Below are 21,698 nucleotides of genomic sequence, written 5' to 3'. Positions count from 1 at the left end.
ACCGACAGTAAGATAGATTTCCTTTTTTTTTTTTTTAAACAAATGCAAATGTGTACAACTAATGAGATTCTGACTTAGCTTATGAAAATAAGAAGATTTCAGAGTTGTGTCTGAGCCTATATTATTCCTCAAAAATCTTTGTTTGCTATTTGGGGACATCTGAAGGACGGTCACTTTATGGCACGTGACAGATGTCATGTACTTGCAGTAGAGTAGGACACGTATGGATTGAGAACAGCATTTCAGCATTGATAATTACGTTTTTGGCACTTTGGGATCTCTCTCAGACCATACTGAGTGTGGTGTTCTGATGCATGCCTGTATCTCCCCCTAGCTTTAATGGGAATTATGCACATGTGGCAAGTTCAAAACAGACATTTTAATGTTATTTATACAGAGCCATAAACGTACGTACGTTAGGGGAGTTGTGCCAAACAGATAGTTTCTGCCTCAGAAGGGCTAGCAGTCTAAGGGCAGAGACAGGAATGGCTCAGAACAGTATAGTACAAAGATTAGTGCCAGGTGGGCTTTCACGCTGGAATGTGTCATGGAATGAGGGGTGGGGACTGGCTGATTTTTTATTAGCTTTATTAAAAGGAAGACAGTGAGTATGCAGAGCTACACTATAGTGTGTTAATAGAAATACAGACTGAAGTGCATCTTTTCTGTCTAGATAGATAGTCCTGTACATTTCTAAATTCTGTTGCCAGTCCTACCTTTGATCAGTTTTCCTAAAGTTTACTGCTGTGTTCCTGAAGAAGTTTAAAATTAGTTCTACAACAATGTATAAGTTCTTCATAACAGTTGAGAGGCTCATAAATTTTTTTTACAACATTACAAAATTTATAGAGACAAACATTGCTAGATTGTTAGCCATCCATTCAGCAAATTTACAGTTTACATTAATATTAATGTGTCATTATTACCTATTTTCTATAATAAATATCTTAGACATGACAGTATGCATATAGATCACCTGGAGTAAGCGCTCTCAATAAGCACAGTTGCAACCAAAGGTTTGTGAATTAATTGAGAAAATTGCAAATCAGGTAGTCAGCGAAATAACTCATTGTCACATCCAATCAATAAACTTTGCAAATCAACTCATTTAGTTCAAAAAATGATCTATATAGATCAAGCGACCAATTAAACAATTAGCATATACTTTGCAATTAATTAATTTAAGCATCAATCATGCAATTAAAACTCCAAATTTAAACTGAAGAGTTTAGAAACATACTGCCATGTGAACACTGAGGCTATACTTCATGCCTCTGGAACAAGACTGAATGCTGGAAGACTTGCAGTAAAATAAATAAATAAATAAAAAATTTAGAGCTGAACAATATAAGTGTTAGTGTTTACATTTTAATATGATAAATGTGATAATGAGCCAATATTATTATGTTTTGTGTATATAGAGCTAGATCTCTGTGATTCTAGCCTGTGGAAAGAAACTGGTTTAGCGCTCTCTTCCCCCCCCCCCCCCACCCACCCAGCATGTGCCTGAGAACTTGTGTGTATTTATTTCAGGCATTAATGCATAATAATGTTAACTACTTTCATTGATTGGGCTGTATAGGATTTAAAAGGTGTTTTTGTGTAGTTTGCTTTCCACCATGATAATGGTTTACATTGAACGCGAATCCTTGACTTTTCATGTAGATATTCCCTTGACGTATTTTTGTTGCACTGTTTACGTGTCCATACTGCACCATATGAGTACATTTTTATAAGTAAGAGTTTTTATTACAGTTACTAAATGTAAAACAGAAGAACATAGACATTGCTCATTCAGATTTCATTCTAAAAATGTAACTGTCACCTCATAAAATATTTCACAAATGGAAGAAATATTACTGACACTTTGTCAAGTCGTATAACTTCTACAGATTTAGGACTATTTTAATTGCTGGTCTGTCATTATTTTGCATACAAATGAGTTAATGTGAGGCTGTTCTGCCTTATTTGGATATTTTTTTATTACTGCTTTATCACATGATTATGCTAACTAAAGGTTTTGAGGCTTGAAGCTGTGTATAAATATTGTAAATAGTGATATTTAAAGTTTCAGAGTAACAGCTGTGTTAGTCTGTATTCGCAAAAAGAAAAGGAGGACTTGTGGCACCTTAGAGACTAACAAATTTATTTGAGCATAAGCTTTCGTGAGCTATAGCTCACTTCATCGGATGCATTCGGTGGAAAATACAGTGGGGAGATTTATATACATAGAGAACATGAAACAATGGGTGTTACCATATACACTGTAACCAGAGTGATCACTTAAGGTGAGCTGTTACCAGCAGGAGAGCGAGGGGGGGAACCTTTTGTAGTGATAATCAAGGTGGGCCATTTCCAGCAGTTGACAAGAACATCTGAGGAACAGTGGGGGGTGGGGATAAACATGGGGAAATAGTTTTACTTTGTGTAATGACCCATCCACTCCCAGTCTCTATTCAAGCCTAAGTTAATTGTATCCAGTTTGCAAATTAATTCCATTCAGCAGTCTCTCGTTGGAGTCTGTTTTTGAAGTTTTTTTGTTGAAGAATTGCCACTTTTAGGTCTGTAATCGAGTGACCAGAGAGGTAGAAGTGTTCTCCAACTGGTTTTTGAATGTTATAATTCTTGACGTCTGATTTGTGTCCATTTATTCTTTTACATAGAGACTGTCCAGTTTGACCGATGTACGTGGCAGAGGGGCATTGCTGGCACATATCACATTGGTAGATGTGCAGGTGAACGAGCCTCTGATAGTGTGGCTGATGTGATTAGGCCCTATGATGGTGTCCCCTGAAAAGATATGTGGACACAGTTGGCAACGGGCTTTGTTGCAAGGATAGGTTCCTGGGTTAGTGGTTCTGTTGTGTGGTGTGTGGTTGCTGGTGAGTATTTGCTTCAGGTTGGGGGGCTGTCTGTAAGCAAGGACTGGCCTGTCTCCCAAGATCTGTGAGAGTGATGGGTCGTTCTTTAGGATAGGTAGATCCTTGATGTTGCGTTGGAGAGGTTTTAGTTGGGAGCTGAAGGTGACGGCTAGTGGCGTTCTGTTGTTTTCTTTGTTGGGCCTGTAGCTCACGAAAGCTTATGCTCAAATAAATTTGTTAGTCTCTAAGTGCCACAAGTACTCCTTTTCTTTTTGATATTTAAAGTGTTTTGATTTCTACACCACGGAAGTCTGCTGGCTTATTCCAAACAGCATTCAGCAATTGACACTGGACCATAGAATTTAGTTGGCTATGTAGCTTCCCGAAATAAACTTGCTCTTTGTTTGTTTCAGTGACAATGTCAATGCCTACTGTCTCCATATTGCTGAGGACGATGGTGAGGTTGACACGGACTTTCCACCCTTGGATTCCAATGAACCCATTCATAAATTTGGCTTCAGCACTCTAGCATTGGTTGAAAAGTACTCTTCTCCAGGGCTGGCAGCTAAACAGTCACTCTTTGTTCGAATGTGAGTATTGACAACAGCTTTCTAAATTATCTTAACATCTGAGCATAGAGTCTAGGAAACACTTTTCTTTTCCGCTCTGCTCTGCTCTTAAGCATTTGAACTTTGCAAAACTCAGATTTCAGGTGTATTTGAGAATCTTCATAAGTAGAATACACAATCCTGTACAGGTCATGCAAAAAAGAAATGCAGTTCAGGCCTTCAGTTTTACCTTTTCTCATAATGGCTAAAATCCAAAAGACAATATCTTTCTGGTTCTAAAACTGCAGAGAAAAATAAGCCACTCAGTATGAATCACATATAAGGTGTTGGACTCTTTTATGCCTATGCTACTAATAAAATAGGGGATTTTCACATTTTTGAGTTTATAATATTCAGTTCAGTCTGTGCACACCACTCCTTTGCGAAAAGTAATTTATAACTGAAAATGTAATATGTTTTGAATTGCAAATTAAATAATACACTCTCATGCATACAGTAGTTGTAAGAGAACCAAGCTTCTTGAGGCACTTCAACTTTGGCCTAGCACCTAAATGATACAATTATTTCCAGCTCTGTTATGCATGGAATTTTTACTCAGTACAGAAAGAAATAACACTGTTCAACATTGTGCATCGTAGCTGTTGTATGTTGGGTGTAAAATGCAGGTCAGTCATTACAGCATCAATTAGTATCATAAGCCATGCATAAACTAGACACACATTTTGTTTACAGCTGTTTGGGTCCTTCAACAAGAAAGTGATAAAAGATTTTTCCTTAATATTGGAAATCCTTTATTCCGTAAAATATTGGTGTTTGGCCCATATTCACAACCATACAGATGCTTCCGGTTATGTGTTATCCCAAATGCAAATAAGATGTATTATGTAGTTATGATTACTTTTTGGTATAATCCCAACTGTGTGCTCTGTGCCTTGCTGACAGGTATGCAGATTCCTACCCCAAAGAGCTTTCTCAGAAATCCCATGCATTAACCTAATATTGACTCCTCCAGTGGAGCCAAAGTCCCTCATTCTGCCCAGCCTGTTTCTTTAGGCTGCATGTAACTGTGATGTCCACTGAGAGACTGCTCAGTTTGCCCTCCCTGGTACTTTGCTTTGGTGGGAGAGGTGGGCTCCCCTGGGCTCATAGTCAAACGTTGTTTGTTACCTGTATGTCCAATTACTACAGCAGAGTAGTATGTTAGCCATATCATTGAGAGGCTGTAGTGATTCAACAGCTGCCTCTAAGGGAGACGTCTAAGTGTTGATCATATTGTGTAGTAGTATAGAACAGTGGAGAGCAGAGGATTTTCTTGCTTCCTTGTCATCTTCCCAATGCCAAAGTGACTTTCATAAAAGAATAGCATTCTGAAAGGTAAATGTGGCCCCTGAAAGGCCAAGAGGAGGGACAAAGTAATCCAGAGCAATTTGTAGTGCAATAGTACATAGAGATCCCACTCAGGACAAGTGCTTATCACGGTGGGCACCATACAAACGTATAGGAAGGAATTATTCCTGGCTCAAAGAGCTTGCAATCTAATACAAGGCAAGGCGTGAAAAGTGAGGATGCCAAACAGTAGGAGGAACCAGGGGAGATAGAAAGAGGGTAACAGTAATAAGATCACATGAATACACAGTCTAACCATGCACCCCGCTTGATGGTTCTGAGTCACATAAGTATAGTTGTTTTTTTAATTGTACACTTGACCTAATCTTCAGTGGTTGGCTGATTTCTTGTAGGCATTGCATCAGAGGTCTGGGAGGGATTTGAAAGAGAGAAGGTTTATAGCCTTATTGACTAGTTCAGGGAAGTATCCATGAAAAGAATGAAAGAAGTCAAGTTTATTCTTCTAAAGTGATAGGGTAACTCCACTCCAGAGCTGTGGGCAGGGTGACTCACCTGTGAGGGAGAGGCTCTAGCTTTCACATAAAATATCCAGTGTGTTGCAGCCATCCACTCACTAGAGGCTAAGCATTCTGCTAAGTCCACAGCAAAGAGAGAATTCTTTTGCATGGCTCATTTGTGTGATGTCGAGCTGTGCAAAACAAGAAATAGGCCAAAACAAAAAAGGACCTTGTAATAAGATGTGAAAGATCGCTTCATTTCCTCTTTGTTTCAGCTTCCAAACACTTGCATACAGTACTGGAGTACGTTTGAAAGGATATGGTCATCTTAAATATTTGATTTAATTTTCTGACAAAGCATCCTTTAAATAGCATGTCCTGAATTTTTTTTTCAGAACATACTTTAAACAAAAAATTTATACCTTTTTTTGGCTCCGTTGCTGATGTTGAGATGGTCTTTTCAGCAGGCTCAAAAGCAACAATACCAAACATGTTCATAATATTCCTCCCTTCCTCTCTGTGGGTGCACATGCATACTACCTCTTCGATTTCAGCTCTGCTGCTGCTGTTACTGATTAAACACTCTCTTGCAAGTTGTTTGGGAGAGCATATTTGTTAGCTCCTGTCAATGCAGTTGTATGGAAGTGCACAGGAAATGCAACTGGCTAATCAACAGAACAGAGATATTAGCTGTTGACAAAGTGTTGTCAAATGCCTAAAGAAATAAAACGAAAAACATTAACAAATATTTTCCTCTAACGTTGGGGGTGAGGTGTCACTTGTTATAAAAGTAGGTACAAACTTTTCAGCTTCAGATGTGACTTTTGAAGTTGATAGTGTCCCTTTGAACAATTAAAGTCTTAAGTGAACTTTCAAAAATCTCATCTGTTAAATGTTCATTGCTTTGAAGTGCTGTAGTATTCCAGCACCTGAAGTGTGAGAGTACTAGAGTACAGTGAAAGAAAAGCCAGGGCTGATGTGGGTGTAAATTAGTGGACTGTTCATTAGCTTGAGTCTTAGAGAAGCAACTGTGTTATTTCTTTTCATTCTGTGGTAATTACAACCATTTTCATTGTCCAGATTGTCATTGTCCATAGAAATGGAATATATGCAGTCTGCATAATTTAGAATTTGTAAATCTCACTTAATTTCTTTTTTGGCAATGGTTACTGTCTGGAGAGAATAACAGTTTTGTCTGTTTAAAATGACAGAAATAAGCAAATAAGAAATAAAAGATGGAAGTCACTCATTGCCTCCTTTAAGATTTAAAAGGTGAGATAAATCAAATATGTGCATTTGCACTCTACAATATCTGTCTCTTGAAATGGAGCCAGAATAAGTTTTGTACCTGCAGAAATATATAGTAAGCACAGGTTTTAAAATGTAAAATTCATTAAATTTGGTGTCTTTAAAATTCAGTAAAGAACTACAGTCATGTTTAAACCACATCAGCTTTGTAACTGCTCGTTTAATAAGCACGTTGTCAGTACATAACCAATAATAATGGGCTGGATCATCTTGCAGTAAAACCCACAGGAGGGTGCTGAGGGGGAGGAACTATCCCAGAGGAGCCCCTCGTGGAGTTCCTCCCCAGCATGATAGAGCGATTTTAAATCAAGGCGATTTAAATCAATGGCTGAATAAATTAAACTTTAATCTAAAATTTAAATCACTTGATTTTTTTAAACTTATTATTTCAGTCAAGTTGAGACTTTGTAAAACTAATTTGAAATTATGTACTATTGCAACTTTAGATTAAAAGTTCTAATTAAATTATTGTTTTTTAAATGCAACTACAGGGAGGGTATCTTATTTGAATTTTACAAAACTGCTACAGGTAAAAAACAAAACATTCAATTAAAATTCTGATCTGCTGCAAACACTTAAGCAGGAATGTAACTTTATTTCAATTGGACTACTCATGTGCTTAAGGATCAAGGGCTAAAATTTTCATTTTTATTAAAATTTATCTAAGCATCAAAAAAGTCATCATCATTCCAAAATAAAATTGCTTCGGTGTTAACAATGAAATGTTATCTAAGCTTTCAGTACATTAACAAAGTCATTGAGAAGTCTTTTAAACCCATAGGCTAAAATTTTCAAAAATAGACACCTAAAGGTAGGCTCCTAAATCCATATTTAAGCACCTGGGGGTGGGGTTTTTAAAAGCACCTAGGTGATTTAAGACCACATAGCCCACTGACTTAGAACTGTACTCTCTGAGGAAGGAGTATAGCCTGGTCAAATGGTTTCAAATGACTTGTGGAACTTCAATGTATTGGAAGGTGGTGGGGATTGCAAATATACACAGGCCATTCATTTATCAGCTCTGTTTGAGGGTGGTTGTTCTCACAGTAGGGATGTTATTGAGGGCCCTGGACTTGTCTCTTTCAGTACAGATGATCATTTTAAATGTGAAACTTATTAGTAAACTAAATCTATATAGAATTTCAGATTTTACTAACAATTTGGAAATTAAAGAAACAAATACAAAAAAAATCTGCTAGTAATTAAAGACTATAAAATGGGAAGAAGGTAAATAATTAGCAACATGTAAATTAAAAATAAAATAAAATGTATATTTTTTTGATTTGTGATTTTTGCCCACTCCCTCCTCCCTAACTTTTCTAATGGGGATGGGGTGTACCTGACACCCTTCCCCACTGCAAAATGAATGTTGGGGCCTGCCCCAAGCTGCAGGGTCCCTGGATGCCTCTGTCTCAACAGTAGCTCTGTGCCCCTGGCACCCCCACTCCTGCTAGTAGGTGGCCTCTAACCATGGCTGTCCTAGGGACCCCTCTTCAGGAAAATTCCTACCCCAGAGTGGGCTCTACAGGAAAGATGGTAGCTTGGAGGACCATGAGCATCCTCCCCATCTCAACTCAGGACTGATTTGCTAACTCAGGCCACTTGTCTGCCTGGCTTTTGAATGCCACAGGGCCCTGAGAGCAGGGGAAAGTGCAGTGCAGGCAGCTGCCTTTTATCCCCACCCGGCCCCCGGAGGGAGAGGGGGAGATCAGCGTACAAAGGTTGAGCTCCGTGTACAGATCTTGGGGACACACTCAGATCCAATAATAATAAACACTGCTTGCTCAGGGGGACTAACCACACTCAAAAGTAATGTTTTTCCTAGGATATTAGGTAGACCAATTAAGCAAGGTGGACCAGCTGCTCCAAATTTTATATGGTGTAATGAAGCCAATCAATTGAAAGCAGTAGCAGTTAGGAGATACTCTAATACATCCTAGCATTGGGTCTTCATTTGAACAAGAAAACCCTAGAAATGTAGATATTACCAGCTTCCTATGGATTAATTAAAAAAACAAAAAAACAAAAAAAACAAACCTGAACTCTCTAGAAATCTGTACCCACTACTGACTGGGGTTGGGGATCGACCTATAAATAATAAGAAAAGTTCTTTTCTGACCATTACAAATACTCTGAACTGTGAAATAAATGAACTGCAGAGATTTTAAAGACTGGGAGAGTTATTGAATATATATATGGCTGGCCAGTAGTTACTAAAGAGACCTTTTTATTAAATCAAAACCATCCTTAATTGCCAACCCTTCCATGTTACCAGAATCTGCCAGTGAACTGTTAGTGTCTCTTGATGGCTTAGGAACTTGTTTTACACAGAAAGGTAACTTTAATAGAGACAGTGACTTCTGGATTAACAGGAAATAAAAGAAAATCAGTAATTGCTATCAGTCTTTGCTAACAACTTTTCCAATAAGTAAATGTCTGGGTGTTACTCAGTTGGACAAGAATTTGGTTGACAAATTACCCTAGAGAAATCTAATTTAAGATGGAAAAGATTATCAAAATTTGATGACTCTAATCGAGTAATATTTCTGTACACAAAAAGTGCAAAGATTATTTTTATGATAGTTAATTTTGTATTTTTGGTGTGTGTGTAGTAATGATTTGTAAAATTGCTTATACTTCCTATTTTTTAAAGGGATTTAGTTTAAGATTCTACATCTTTTTTCCTTTACTACTGTTGTAATGCATATAATTATATTCTTTTTTTGTTTTGTCTCTCTCTTCTCACCTTAAAGTATTCTCAGTTGCTACTATGTCAGGCTAGTGACTTGTAATGTTTATTAATACTGTATCACTTACTGGTGAAAAAACTTGATGCTTCTGAGAAGCTTCATGATGAAATGTGGCATTTGATTTCAAGATCTTGCCCATATTGTATGTTGAATACATTCTCAGTTATTATGCAGTTCACTGAACTGACAATTATGGAACCTCGCCTGGGACCCCATTTCAGCAGGACATATTTGAGCAGAAACAGTTTGCAGAACTTTATACCCTTAAACTCCTTGCCAAGGCAAACTCTTAGCCACTTGAGTTTGTTATAAATACCCAGTGGCAGTGGTTGGAAGTAGCCCATGGTGTGTTTTATGTTCTTAGCTGAATGTAAATGTCTTTGTGGTTATATAGAGTAGTAAATAATTGAGTTTGATTAGGGAGAGGGACCTCATTATGCCCCCACCTGTGCCCAGCTGGTAGGGGAGGGTCGAAATGAAGCCATTAGCTGTCTCTCTTACTGGCATCTGAAAGAGCTCAAATACATCTGTGTCTTATTTTCTTTTCTGGCACAATCAGTTGAGCAAGTTAAGCAGGCATGACCGAATTTGGCAAGTTCCAAGGACTCTGGCAAAGTTACACAAGGAAAAGTGGCTTCTAACTGCCCGTTAGTCTAGCGAGTTATGTTTTTGGAAAATGACTGTTATGGAAAGGGGTACTTTGTCCAATGTCAAACGCTGCATTTTCAAACAATCAGCTTTGATGTCAATTTGAATTTGTCAGGCTGAGTCAAACAAAGCACTGCATTCATGTAAGTGTGAACTTTGTTAGCTGATGAAGTAATACCTGAAAGACTTACTTCAAATGAGCCAAAGTTATTTAAAGTAATTCTGATACTACCCATAAGGATTTTCTTCTTCCTGAAAATTTTATTGTCACAGCTTGACACTCTGTGACTAATGGCATTGTTCAGGAGTTGGTAATTCTGCCGCCATTTGGCTCCTAGATGAAATTTGGCATACAAGGCCTCTAGCCTGGAGCACGCTTTATGTTCCTGTTTTGTTCAAATTGCTTTGATCATTATGGATTTTTCCTCCCAAAGTTACACTAGCTTTATACCTGAGAGATTCAGATTGGAAACAATGAAATCATATGACGTCTTCCTTGTGGTACACTTACGAATGCAATTCAGAGGTTATGGAAGCTTCCCCCCAATAGTCCTATCCTCTGTTTTCATACCTGTACATATAACGTACAAAACGTATTTTATCATGTATATAAAATGCAAATATATAAAGGTTAACTTAAAGTATTATCACAGTATGGCAATCAAACCTAAAAGCACACAAAAGCAATATGAGGCTTACTTTAGAGCCACAAATGCAAGGCATTTCAGAGAAAGAGCTAAAAATGTGGGCTGACACAGTCGTCATGATTCACATTATTGTACACCCTATCTAAAAATTACCCATCTTAAGTTAAGGACAGTGCATCAACTGGGATTTTTAGCATCAACTTTGATTTCACACTCTTCAGATGGAAAACATTATTAGTCATCACCAGTCATTTTCAACCATGTCAGTTATTTTCTGCAGAAAGCTTGTAAGTACTATAGATTCCACCTCAGAATAGAACAAAAGTTGTTTCCACATGAGAGAAAAGCACAGACAGTGCATGAAAAAGTTTGTGCTTAATGTTGACGACAGAAGCCTTTCCTCTTTTTTTTAACTGTTAGTTTATTTATCTAAACTGAACCCAAGACTAAGATACTGTATAAATCCCCTACTTCTTCCCCCAAAAAATCAACATTCCAAGCTTTGAAGCTTTTGCCTTTTCTCTTGTTTTCATTTTCCTCTCCTGAACCTTGCCACCCTGGCTTCAGCGCTAAGGCTGTAAAGGAAGATGGAAAGCCAAGTTACCTCAGAATGATCACTATCATTAACATTCACGGGTGGTTCACTTATCATTCCTGACTGCACAGACATGGCAGCCGTTATGAAACGTCCACAGGTGTAGCACGATGATACATATTACATTGTGCCACAATGGATTTATGTATTCTGTAACAAAAGAAAAGTGTAATGAAAAAATACAGAAGGTAATCCTTTATTCCTCCACTGCACAATTTATCAGTAATGCTTGTGGATGATAAGTGCCAGGGATTTCCTTTGCTTGATTTAACCTTGTCACCCAGGTATGTTTTCGTAAAATGACAGAAAAATACAGGCTAAGGAATTTCTTTGATTCTCTTTTTTCTAAAGGTACTTTTAATTGATAGAATAGTCTGTCTTTGTCAGTCCGATGTTTTCTAGCAGCTAAAGATAAATCCATTGGCTTAAAATAATGGTATCACACAACAGTGGGCTAGGTTAAAATGTGTGTAATTTGAAAACCTACTTAAACATATGCTGGATAAGGTATACTTGTAATGAGGATACTTGATGTATGGTACCAATATAGGAAATGACTGAGAACCTGGCAAGTAACCCTTGAAATGCATTTTCCACCACAGTAGCACCTCACTACTCTGCACTAATGAAAGGGAAGGTCAATATGGATTGGCAAAGTTTGCAGTTTGCTGGCGATAGAGATGAGCCCCAGCACCACCAGCCAACTGTAAGTGATAGCATAGTTCCATAGCATTACAGAGTGCCGGGGAAAGGGCAGGAGGTGTCATGCTGCTCTCTCCCACTGGTGCATGGGAAACATGGCGTCACACGCTGGCCTTGCCCCGAGATGACAGCAGAATCTCATTGTTCTGTGCCCAGATCTACTCTCATTGCAGATTAGTGGTTTTACTGTGTACTACCATGTGGTACTGAGATTCTGCTGTGTATTGTCAGAGAAGAGCAATGTTCTTCTTTTATTTAACTAAAACAAAGCAAGAAGATACTAGTAAGTCTGAACTCCGATTGGCGTTTCAAACACCTTTGGCATTATTCCATAGCAAATATCCAAAAGTTTACGAATGTGGGGTGCACTTTACATTTCATTTCTCTTGCCAAGGTCTCACTTACTGAATAGCTCACTAAATATAGTAAAACATAGAGGTTTCTCTTTTTTTGCTTTGATCAGTAAAATAAACTTTTAAAGATTGTTCTGGGATGGGATCCAGCTTCTGAGGCAAAGAATGGCTGTGGTTCAGCCATGATTTAGTAATAGAATGTTCAGTAAAATTAGTGTGACAGTTCTCAGGCCAGCTGCTCAATAGGAAAGGCTTGACCAAGTCAAAATGGACTGAAACACTAGCAGGATCAACAACAGCTTTTCCTTTTTAACGGCTGAATTGACCAGAATTAAAAGTCTGTTTTTCATTTAGGGGAGTTCCAGAGATGTCTTAGTATTAGCAAACCCAAATTAGGTCATCAGTGCTCAGTTGCCATTGTTTGCTTCACTCCCAGCAGGCAGCTTGACTTATTCTTAGCTTAGGTTGAAGACCTTAGTTTGCTTATGAGAAAACGCATTTGAAATAATTTTTTAAGTCCACAAGGCTGGTCATGTTCCTGTTTGACCATATTAGTTAGTGTTGCGTGTTCATCAGCCTTGATGCTTTAAAATGCTCTCCAGACTCCTCCTGCGACACATCAGTAGCACACGTCAGATAACTTAGAAATGTAAAGGAAAAAAAGAGTTTCCATTACTAGAACTGTAGTGTTTTGGCACATACACTGCTTCCATATGCCAGCTTTTAACCAGAAAAACCACAAAGCTTTCCTCTGTAGATAAGTCAAGACTAGAGAAAAATGTAAGGAACTCAAGGGATCTAACAGAACTAGATGAATGGGCTGCATGATGGCAGGTAAAATTTAGTGTGGACAACTGTAGTGTGCATTGAAAGGGATAGTTTGAACTAGTCATGTGCATTGCAGGGTTCTGAATTTAGTGAAAACCTCTGCTCAGTGTGTGGCAGCAATCAAAAAAGCAAACGAAATGTCTGGCTGCTTTAAGACGGAAAATTTTATGATGTCATTACAGAAATCGGTTGTACTCGCTCATTTTGAGCACTGTGTTCAGTTCTGATCACTCCATCTCAAAAATATACAGCACATATAGAAGGGTAACAAACAAACTTGAAGAGGCATGAAAAGAGGATAGATTGAAAAGATAGGAATGTTTAGTTTAGAGAGGATAGTTCTATAAAATAATGAATGGTACAGAGAAGGTAAGTGTAATTCTCCTGTTTACACTGTCTCATAACACTAGAACAAGGGGAAGGGAAAATGAAATTGGGAGGCAATTAAAAGGAAATAGTTTTACATAACACACAATTCTGAAACTCACTGCCACAGGACTTCACTGAGGCCAAGAGCCTCGTAGGATTCAAAAGAGATGTAGACATTTTATATGGATAATGAGAACATTCACAGAAGCAATTTTTAAATTTTATCTAATGTATAATGGATATAAACCCACATGCTTCAGTGCATAAGCCGTCCGATAACTGCCTTGATTTAGGAAGAACTTCCCCTGAATTGGTAGGTTATCCCATAATTATCCATTGTAGGGTTTCTTGCTCCTCCTCTGCAGTATCTGGTACTGGTCTAGATGGCCTGCTGATCTAATCTGATATGTTAATTTCTATGTAAGGGCTATATTTCCCTACCTCCAGCCCATGCTTGTAGGGTCAGGTGGGAAAGGAGACAGTGGTTGGCCACGTGTTATGTTTTATTGTAAGACCAGTATATGTGGATTCCAAAATTGAGGAACCTGTCTCATTACAAACTTGTGCATGCTCACACCGTTCTTGATGGCACTAATGGTTGTGGTTGAGAAATAACATGTGACAAATTCAGGTTGTCAGTGATCCTTCTAGGATATTTTCCAGGGATAGGTCTGATACAGTAATCTGAACTAAACTTCTTCCCAGAGTTAGGGTCATCCCATAACGTTCAGTTTTGGTCCTGTTTATAATGATGTAAGTGTATTGAGTGGATTGTTGTTGACTGCCAGTTAGTTTTAAAATATTCCAGCCATGCTGTTCATCTAGAATTTTGTTTCTCTGTGGCTACTTCAGTATTTTAATCAGGAGAGAGAGAGAGAACTCCGCCTCCTCCTGTCTAAATTGCCTTGTGAAATACAATTTCTTCCTCACAGTGCAGCCCTTTTCCTGTGTGTGCCTAACATCTCTGAAATTTCCTTCAGTGACATCTGCTGACATGAACAGAGATTGACTGCAAGGTCCAATGGGCAAAATGTACTGACTGATCAGCCAGGCACCTCTCTTATTACATCATCATCTTCTCCACTTCACCAGTGATAGTACTCTCAGTACCCCATTTGTCCATTTCTCCTAAGACCATCTCGAGGCCAATTACCAGACTTTGTCCCTGCACAAAATGCCTGCCTGAGCTGAGGGCCAGACTAACTAACCTGTTTTCATTAACATCTCTCTTCCAGATTTATGCCACAATGCTCAGCAAAGCCATTCATTTTACTGAATATAATGCTGTGCCCTAGTTTTTCCCTCCTTACTATTCTGTTGCATCTTGATTGTATCATGTATGAAAATGAGATTGCAAACTCTTTGGGGTAGGGGCCAGTTCTTGTGTATTCTGCGAAGCACCTAGCACATTTTACTAATAATGAGAAATAAAGGAGTTCTCCTTGTATGTTTGCTCATTTTCCTTTTTTAAGGACAAACACAAAGTGATCTGAAATGAAGATGATAAATTAGGAAAACCCTTGCAGCATACCCTGAGCTTTGTCACTTTTCTCCTTTGTTGTCCCCAACTTGCTCATCAGAGCTTGCTTAAATCCTCTCATCGTGTCACAAGTGTTAATCTTTGTTTAGTTAATTGGTATACCCAGTAGATCTTTTGCTCACTACACTTACGTCAGTGAGGATTGCAATAAACTGTCTTATGTTTTGTAATAAGGTGTGTGCGTGTGTCTTGCAGAAATGCTGCTCATGGATTCTCACTTATTCAGGTGGACAGTATGAAGGTCACCATGAAGGATATCTTACAAAAGGCCTTAAAGCGGAGGAAGGGATCACAGAGGTGTTCAGGTGGGATACCTATTTTTCTCTCTGTAAAGAGATGTTTTGTCATAAGTAACTTTTTCCCCCCTTAAATCTATTTCTTGTGACTGTCATGCAAAATGCTAATTTTTGTTTAGTTGGTATTGTGATTTTCAGCACAGCTCCAAAGCTGCTCTGTTCACAGGTGGTACAGAAAGAAAGCTTTTCAGATACTACTGAAAAACACTGACAGTGGGAGAATTGTATGATGTTTCCTGCAAAGCCATAGAGTCAGTATCAGTAATATATGTTTGTTATGACAAAGCCACTTGCATTAAACACCAGTCACTGATAGCCTGAAATGAACTGGTAACATGATCATGCCTTTGCTTGTTAGAGTTTATATACTTTTCATTTATGTCAGAACCAGGTATTTAATGTTATTTTTAAAACAAATTCTAAAAAATACAGCAGATTATAACTTGGGTAGAAATAACAGAATACTTGACTTCCTGCAATACTATCAAAATATTGTTGCCCTTACAAATAGCTTAGACATATTGACATTAAAACAGTAGAAAATATGTAATACTCACTGTATTGCAAAGCACTGCTTTTCATGATTATCAATATACATTCACATACATATTAGTAGAGATATTTTAAAAGTACAAGGCTGAGAAATCTGTCCAGCAAGAAATAATTATTGTGAGAAATTGCACTGAGTCTTGTCGCACCACAGAGAACTTTAATATAAACCTATCTATATACTAGGTAGAGATAAGTATCTTGTCTTTGTAAATGAATGAAACCTCCTTATATAACCCTTAGTTTTAAGTATGTGATAATAAAATAAACCCTTTTCTGTTTAGAAAAAGTAGTTTGGTGCAGTTCTTTTAAATGCGTATATAATCTGTCATGGATTTAATTAGCTATCTTCAGATGAAAGCTGAAGTTTTAATAAAAGTTAGAAGAGATAACACAGTGAAGGACACGGATGAGCTGTCTCAAGGCCATATTCCAAGGGAACGATAAGAGCTGTAAAAAATGGCAGAGGAGAGCAATTGAAAATCTGATTCTCGTAAAAAGAGAGAGAGAGATGCTGGTAGGGGCTGTTGTAGATGAGACCTGCTAGCTTCTGCAAGCAATTTGGCCGCTTGCCAGGAGTCATTGTTCACCCTCAGCTGTGGCGGCTTGGTCCAGATGTGCCAACTGCACGTTTCTGCTTTTGCCAGCTGACTGCGCCGTTTGATAACCAGCTCTCTGGATGCCCATCACTGGCCGCAGAGATAGAATTAAATGATGATGATCTTCCCACAAGTTGGGAGAGGAAACAATGCATATAAATCTTGATTTCATCTCAGCGTGAGAAGTCTTTATCCATCATCACTCATAATGAACAAGTCGTTAGCCGCGATGAATGGTGTTCTGTTTTTTTTTTCAAACATCTCTTTTGTTCACTTTTTGGGTGACTTTTATGTATTTCCTGGGGGTCAAATTTCTCTCCTGATGGGAGGATGGCTAGCTTAATTTTTAAGTTGCTGCCCTACCGTGTGTATTAAATGCTGCTTTTTTTTCTGTTTGAAATCTGTGTTTTCTTTAATTCTGCTACTTATGTTCAGTAGTGGTAGAAAGGGAGTTTTTTCCTTCCTCTAAGACTTTGATTCTGTTGTCATGATATCCCTGCACATAAACTGTTGTAAACCTTATACCTACTTAGTTGTATATATTGCAGAATAATATACTGTTCTGAAATAAGTATATTAAAAATGTATTTAAATTTCTGAGGCTTGGGAAGTACATATAAAATAGTTTGAATGTGCATTTTTTTAATAAATATAACTTTTATCCATGTGACTGGCACACCTCATCATCCAGTATGTATGTTTATGTCAGCTGTCCTGTCTAAAATAGCCCCTGATTCTGGAAATACTTATGTACATGCTAAATTTTAATCACATAAATAGTTCCACTGACATCAACACACGTGCATAAGTACTTCCAGAATCAGAGCCTAAGATTGTAAACTTCATGAAGCAGATCCTCATTCTCTCTCGTATAGTGTTTGAGCTCCATAAATAAGCGAAATTATTTTGATATATTTTTAACATGTCGTCATGTATCTAAAATCACCGTAATACAGAGTTCATTCTTAAAGACTAGATTGTGATGTCTCAGTTTTCAGTAAAAGTTGGTGATAGAATTTAATTTAGGAAAAGAATATCCCCTCTGGTTCAACAAACAGCTCCTTTCAATTTCATCCCTTATTTTAAAAAGACTTTTACTTTTTAAAATATTGCCATGAAAATTTATCTAAAACTTTGATTTATAGTATTGCAATTATTTCATAAAACTGGAACTCCTGGAGAATTTTCTTTGTTTTCTGTTTGCATACAGATCTACAGTGCAGTCTTCTCAGGACAGTGTACTCAGCTTATCGATTTAGTGCTACGGCTTAACTCATTTTTAAGTTCCTTATAAAAAGTTTCTCTTTAACTTTCCATCTTATTACTGACTTGCATGACATTTCAAATCATCCTGCATTTGTGAAGAGGTGGAAAGTTTGGTGGCATGTCTCAGGTGTGGGAGAGATTGTTGAACGGTTGTAATGTGACCAAGAAGTGGACATTCTAATGACAGCAGAGATAAATAAAGTCCCTGAATTAGTTTTCTGTGATTTTTTGGTTTCTCTTGGTAATTTGATGAATACTTTCATTAGCCATTTAGTACAAATATTCCTGGATGTTGCTAGCTGTAGTTATTAATCTGTAATGTGCAGATGGGTGGTAAGGGTTTAATGCATTAGTTCATGAAAATCTCTCTGCCTAGGTCACCTCTGTGAATCAATGACCTTCTGAGCTGCTCCATTTTTGACTTTTGTTTAAAAATACCATTACCAGCCTTGTCACTACCAACCTTTACCAACCTCATGAAGCATGAGGTTGATAATGACAGATAGAGTTTGTAGTGACAAATGGTAGCTCAGATTTCAGCTTTATGAAAGTTCTCTTTTAATATATGCACTGATATTAACACAGAAGTATATGTTAGATGAATCACATCTATAAAAATGTTATGAACACATTTATTTCAAATTACATTTGCTAATGAGACTAAAGCTGAATAAGACTTTGGCCTCCAATTTAATTGAGAGATATTTTAGTGTAGGAAAACATGGGTCAATAAATGGATGTATATGTGGGTAATGACCTTTATTTCATGGAAAATAATCTGAAAGAAATGGAAAAACATTTTAATTATATTGGAATAGATCTTTCGAAAATCTGTCATTCATCAAAATGTAGCTGTTAGGAAAATACTTGCATGAGAAGACAGAGTATGGTGACTAAGTGGTGGCCTTTCTAAAGTTCTTCATAAAAATGTGCTTTTAGTAAAAGAAATAAAAGCTGTGTGCAGTCTTTTCAGAGAAAGGGATAGCTCCTAACCACAATAAAATTAGTAAAAATGCATACATTGACTCAGTGTATGGGTTTATTTTAAAAGAACAACCTGTTTTTTCACTTCTGATTATTTATTTTATAGCACCCAATGTGCTAGGCATTTGACAAAACAAAGGACTACCCCCCACACAAAGAAGTTGCAATCTAATCCAAATACACACTTTTGTCTGACTAAATGGAGGTATTGACAATTTTAATAGTAAACAACAAAAACTCAGGCCTGTTTTGACACCACACAGCCCATGTAATACGGATTTAGGGCTTCAACTGTATCTTTCACATCTCAGTATGCCACTCTTTCATTTCATCACATTAGGCTGTTCTGGGCCTTCCTGTTAGAGAAAGTTGTGTTTTACAGAAAGTTGTGAAGAATTACAAAGCACCCATTAGGATTTTCCTTAATATTTTTCATTTAAGCATAGAGGGAAAACGCCAAAGAATTTAGAGATCAGAACAGCCACCTGTCCAGTTTAGAAACCAGCACAATCCTCCTCTCCAATCTCAAGTTTCTCATGTACACAGCTCTTTCTCTAGATTTATTTAAACGTGGGTCCAAGACTAGAACAATAGTTGAAAACTTTTGTTCCTTAACATAGTTCTAGTTCAGTGCTGCCCAGACTTTTCCTGTTGTGCAGCCTCTTACCACTAATGGAATCTATGTGCGCCCCCCCAACCTCCCTCCATTGCTGCACAGTTGGCTCAGCAGAGGAACTTGGGCTGAAGGTAGAGATGGGGACTGAACTGGAGATGCGGGTGGAGCTGGCCTATGGGCAGAGAGGGAATGAGAGCAGAGCTGGGCTGGGGGTGGAGCAGAGCTGGAGCTGGGCTGGGAGCAGAGTGGGGCTGGGTAGCACTCCCTCCCTGCTCCCTGTGGGGGCTGGCCCAGGCCCTGCCGTGCACCCTGGGCACGCCCTACAGTTTGGGGACCATTGCTTTAATTTATTTTTCAGTCAGGTAACTAAGGGCTGGTCTATGCACAAACTTGCAGTGGAATAACTAACTCCATTTTAATTCACCGATTTAAACAAAATTGAGATAGGACATTTTTATTTCAAAATAAGTGTCCACACATAGATTTGCACCAAAATAGCAAAAGGTTTGAATAAAAACAGATTTAATTATTTCAGTTCCAGTTTGTATGTAGACCATTCCGAAGATTAGTTGAAAAACTGTATTGATTTTTTTCAGCTTACTTAGCTGACTACAGAAAAATTCTCTTAATCCAACTATATAAGATGAAAAGTAAATTACTAAGGAGTGTTTTAAAACACCGAAAAGTGTTTCAAAATCTCCACTGATATGATTTGGGTAGGTTTGTAATTCCTGTAGAGCTGCCGTTTTAATGATGCATCCAAAGGGAGAATGTAATTTCTTTATTCCAAATAAACGTACCTGAAAATCCAAATAAACTAAGTAGTCATGTGGTAGGAGGCAAAGTACACTCATGAATCCGAAACTGCGTAGGAGACGGAACACTTAATTACGAATAAATTATCAATTTTCATCATGACAGAGGGTTAACTTTGGGGTGTCACAATGTTCCATAGTTGCACTGGTGTTTAACATCTATACATGGTCTGAAAAAGGGAGTGAGGAGTGAAGTGGCAAAATTAGCAGATGACACAAAATGATTTAGTCAGGTCAAGACTGGAGAAGACTGAGGAACCTCAAAGGAACCTAACCAACCTAGGCGAATGGATGACACGATGGCAGATGAAATTCTATGTTGACAATTACACACTGATGCTCATAGAAAAGAATTATTTGAACTACTAATACACCTTACCAGAGTCTAAAACTAGGCTCAGGAAAACAACTGCGGCATCCTTGTACACAGCTCAATGAAGACTTGTGCTGCATATGCAGCAGCAGTCAAAAAAGAAAACAAAAAGGTCAGATGCGAGGAATGGGATGGAGAATGAATATGGAAAATATAATAGTCGTAGTATAAAAGTCAGTGTTATGCATTCACCTGGAATACTCTCTTAAATTGTTGTCACCCCATCTGAAAAAAAGATAGAACAGGTATAGAGGACAATCAATGACATACAGTGAGCCAGATTAGGGCATGAAATAGCTCTTCTATCAAGAAAACTTGAAAAGATGGAGCTGGTATACTTTCCAGCAACAGATAAGTAAGTGAGGTAGGATAGACATGCAAAATAGTGACTTGTCTGGAGAAGGCAAATCTAGAACTTCTGTTCACCTTGTGTCATAACAAGATCGAAGGAGCATTTATTGAAAGTCAGAAGTGGCAAATTCAAAACTGATAAAAGGAAATGCTTTCTCACAGAGTGCATGACTAGCCTGTGACACTCATTGCCACAGACATCATTGAGGCCAAGAGCGAAGCAGGATTCAGTGAAGTGTTGGAGATTTATTTGGATAACAAGATTATTCAGAATTACAATAGTAAAGAATAAATAATTTTGAAGAGATTTAAATTAAACATGCTTCAGGGTATAAAACAACTTCTAAGAGTATTTCTACACTGCCAAAAAAGATGTTCTTAATTTGGGTTAAAATAGCAGAGAAGACGGGGGAAATCAGTCTTTAATTTTTAACTATGTAGACTTTAACTCAAGCTGCTAAGCCAAAATGCTGTGTCTTGATTGCTACTTTGGCTCTGGTTGACTTAACATACCCCCCCCCTTTTTTTTTAGCAGTGTAGAGACACTGTTGGGGGTTTGGAAGAATCATAGAATGGTAGGACTAAAAGGAACCTCGAGAACTCATCTAGTCCAGTCCCCTGCACTCGTGGTAGGACTAAATATTATCTAGACCAGTGGTTCTCAAAGCCGGTCCGCCGCTTGTTCAGGGAAAGCCCCTGCTGGGCCAGACTGGTTTGTTTACCTGCCGCTTCCGCAGGTTCGGCCAATCGCAGCTCCCACTGGCCGCGGTTTGCTGTTCCAGGCCAATGGGGACTGTGGGAAGGGCTGCCAGCTCGTCCCTTGGCCCACACGGCT

General features: G+C 38.1%; 1 protein-coding gene across 6 annotated transcripts in view; it reads left to right on the top strand.

Annotated features, from left to right (window-relative positions):
• MAPKAP1 (MAPK associated protein 1) overlaps window positions 1-21,698 on the top strand; it is a 157,150-nt gene that overhangs the window by 78,776 nt on the left and 56,676 nt on the right. For all 6 annotated transcript variants that reach the window (XR_013348174.1, XR_013348175.1, XM_077835787.1 and 3 more), the window contains 2 exons: window positions 3,275-3,451; window positions 15,210-15,319. Coding sequence is in view for 4 of the 6 variants with exons in the window: in XM_077835787.1 (XP_077691913.1) it covers window positions 3,275-3,451; window positions 15,210-15,319 (287 nt within the window). In the remaining 2 variants the exon portion in view is untranslated. The remainder of the gene's footprint in view (window positions 1-3,274; window positions 3,452-15,209; window positions 15,320-21,698) is intronic.

The sequence above is a fragment of the Eretmochelys imbricata genome, chromosome 16 (genome assembly GCF_965152235.1).
Source record: "Eretmochelys imbricata isolate rEreImb1 chromosome 16, rEreImb1.hap1, whole genome shotgun sequence".
Taxonomy (NCBI): domain Eukaryota; kingdom Metazoa; phylum Chordata; order Testudines; family Cheloniidae; genus Eretmochelys; species Eretmochelys imbricata.
This window is presented reverse-complemented; position numbering and strand designations above follow the sequence as displayed.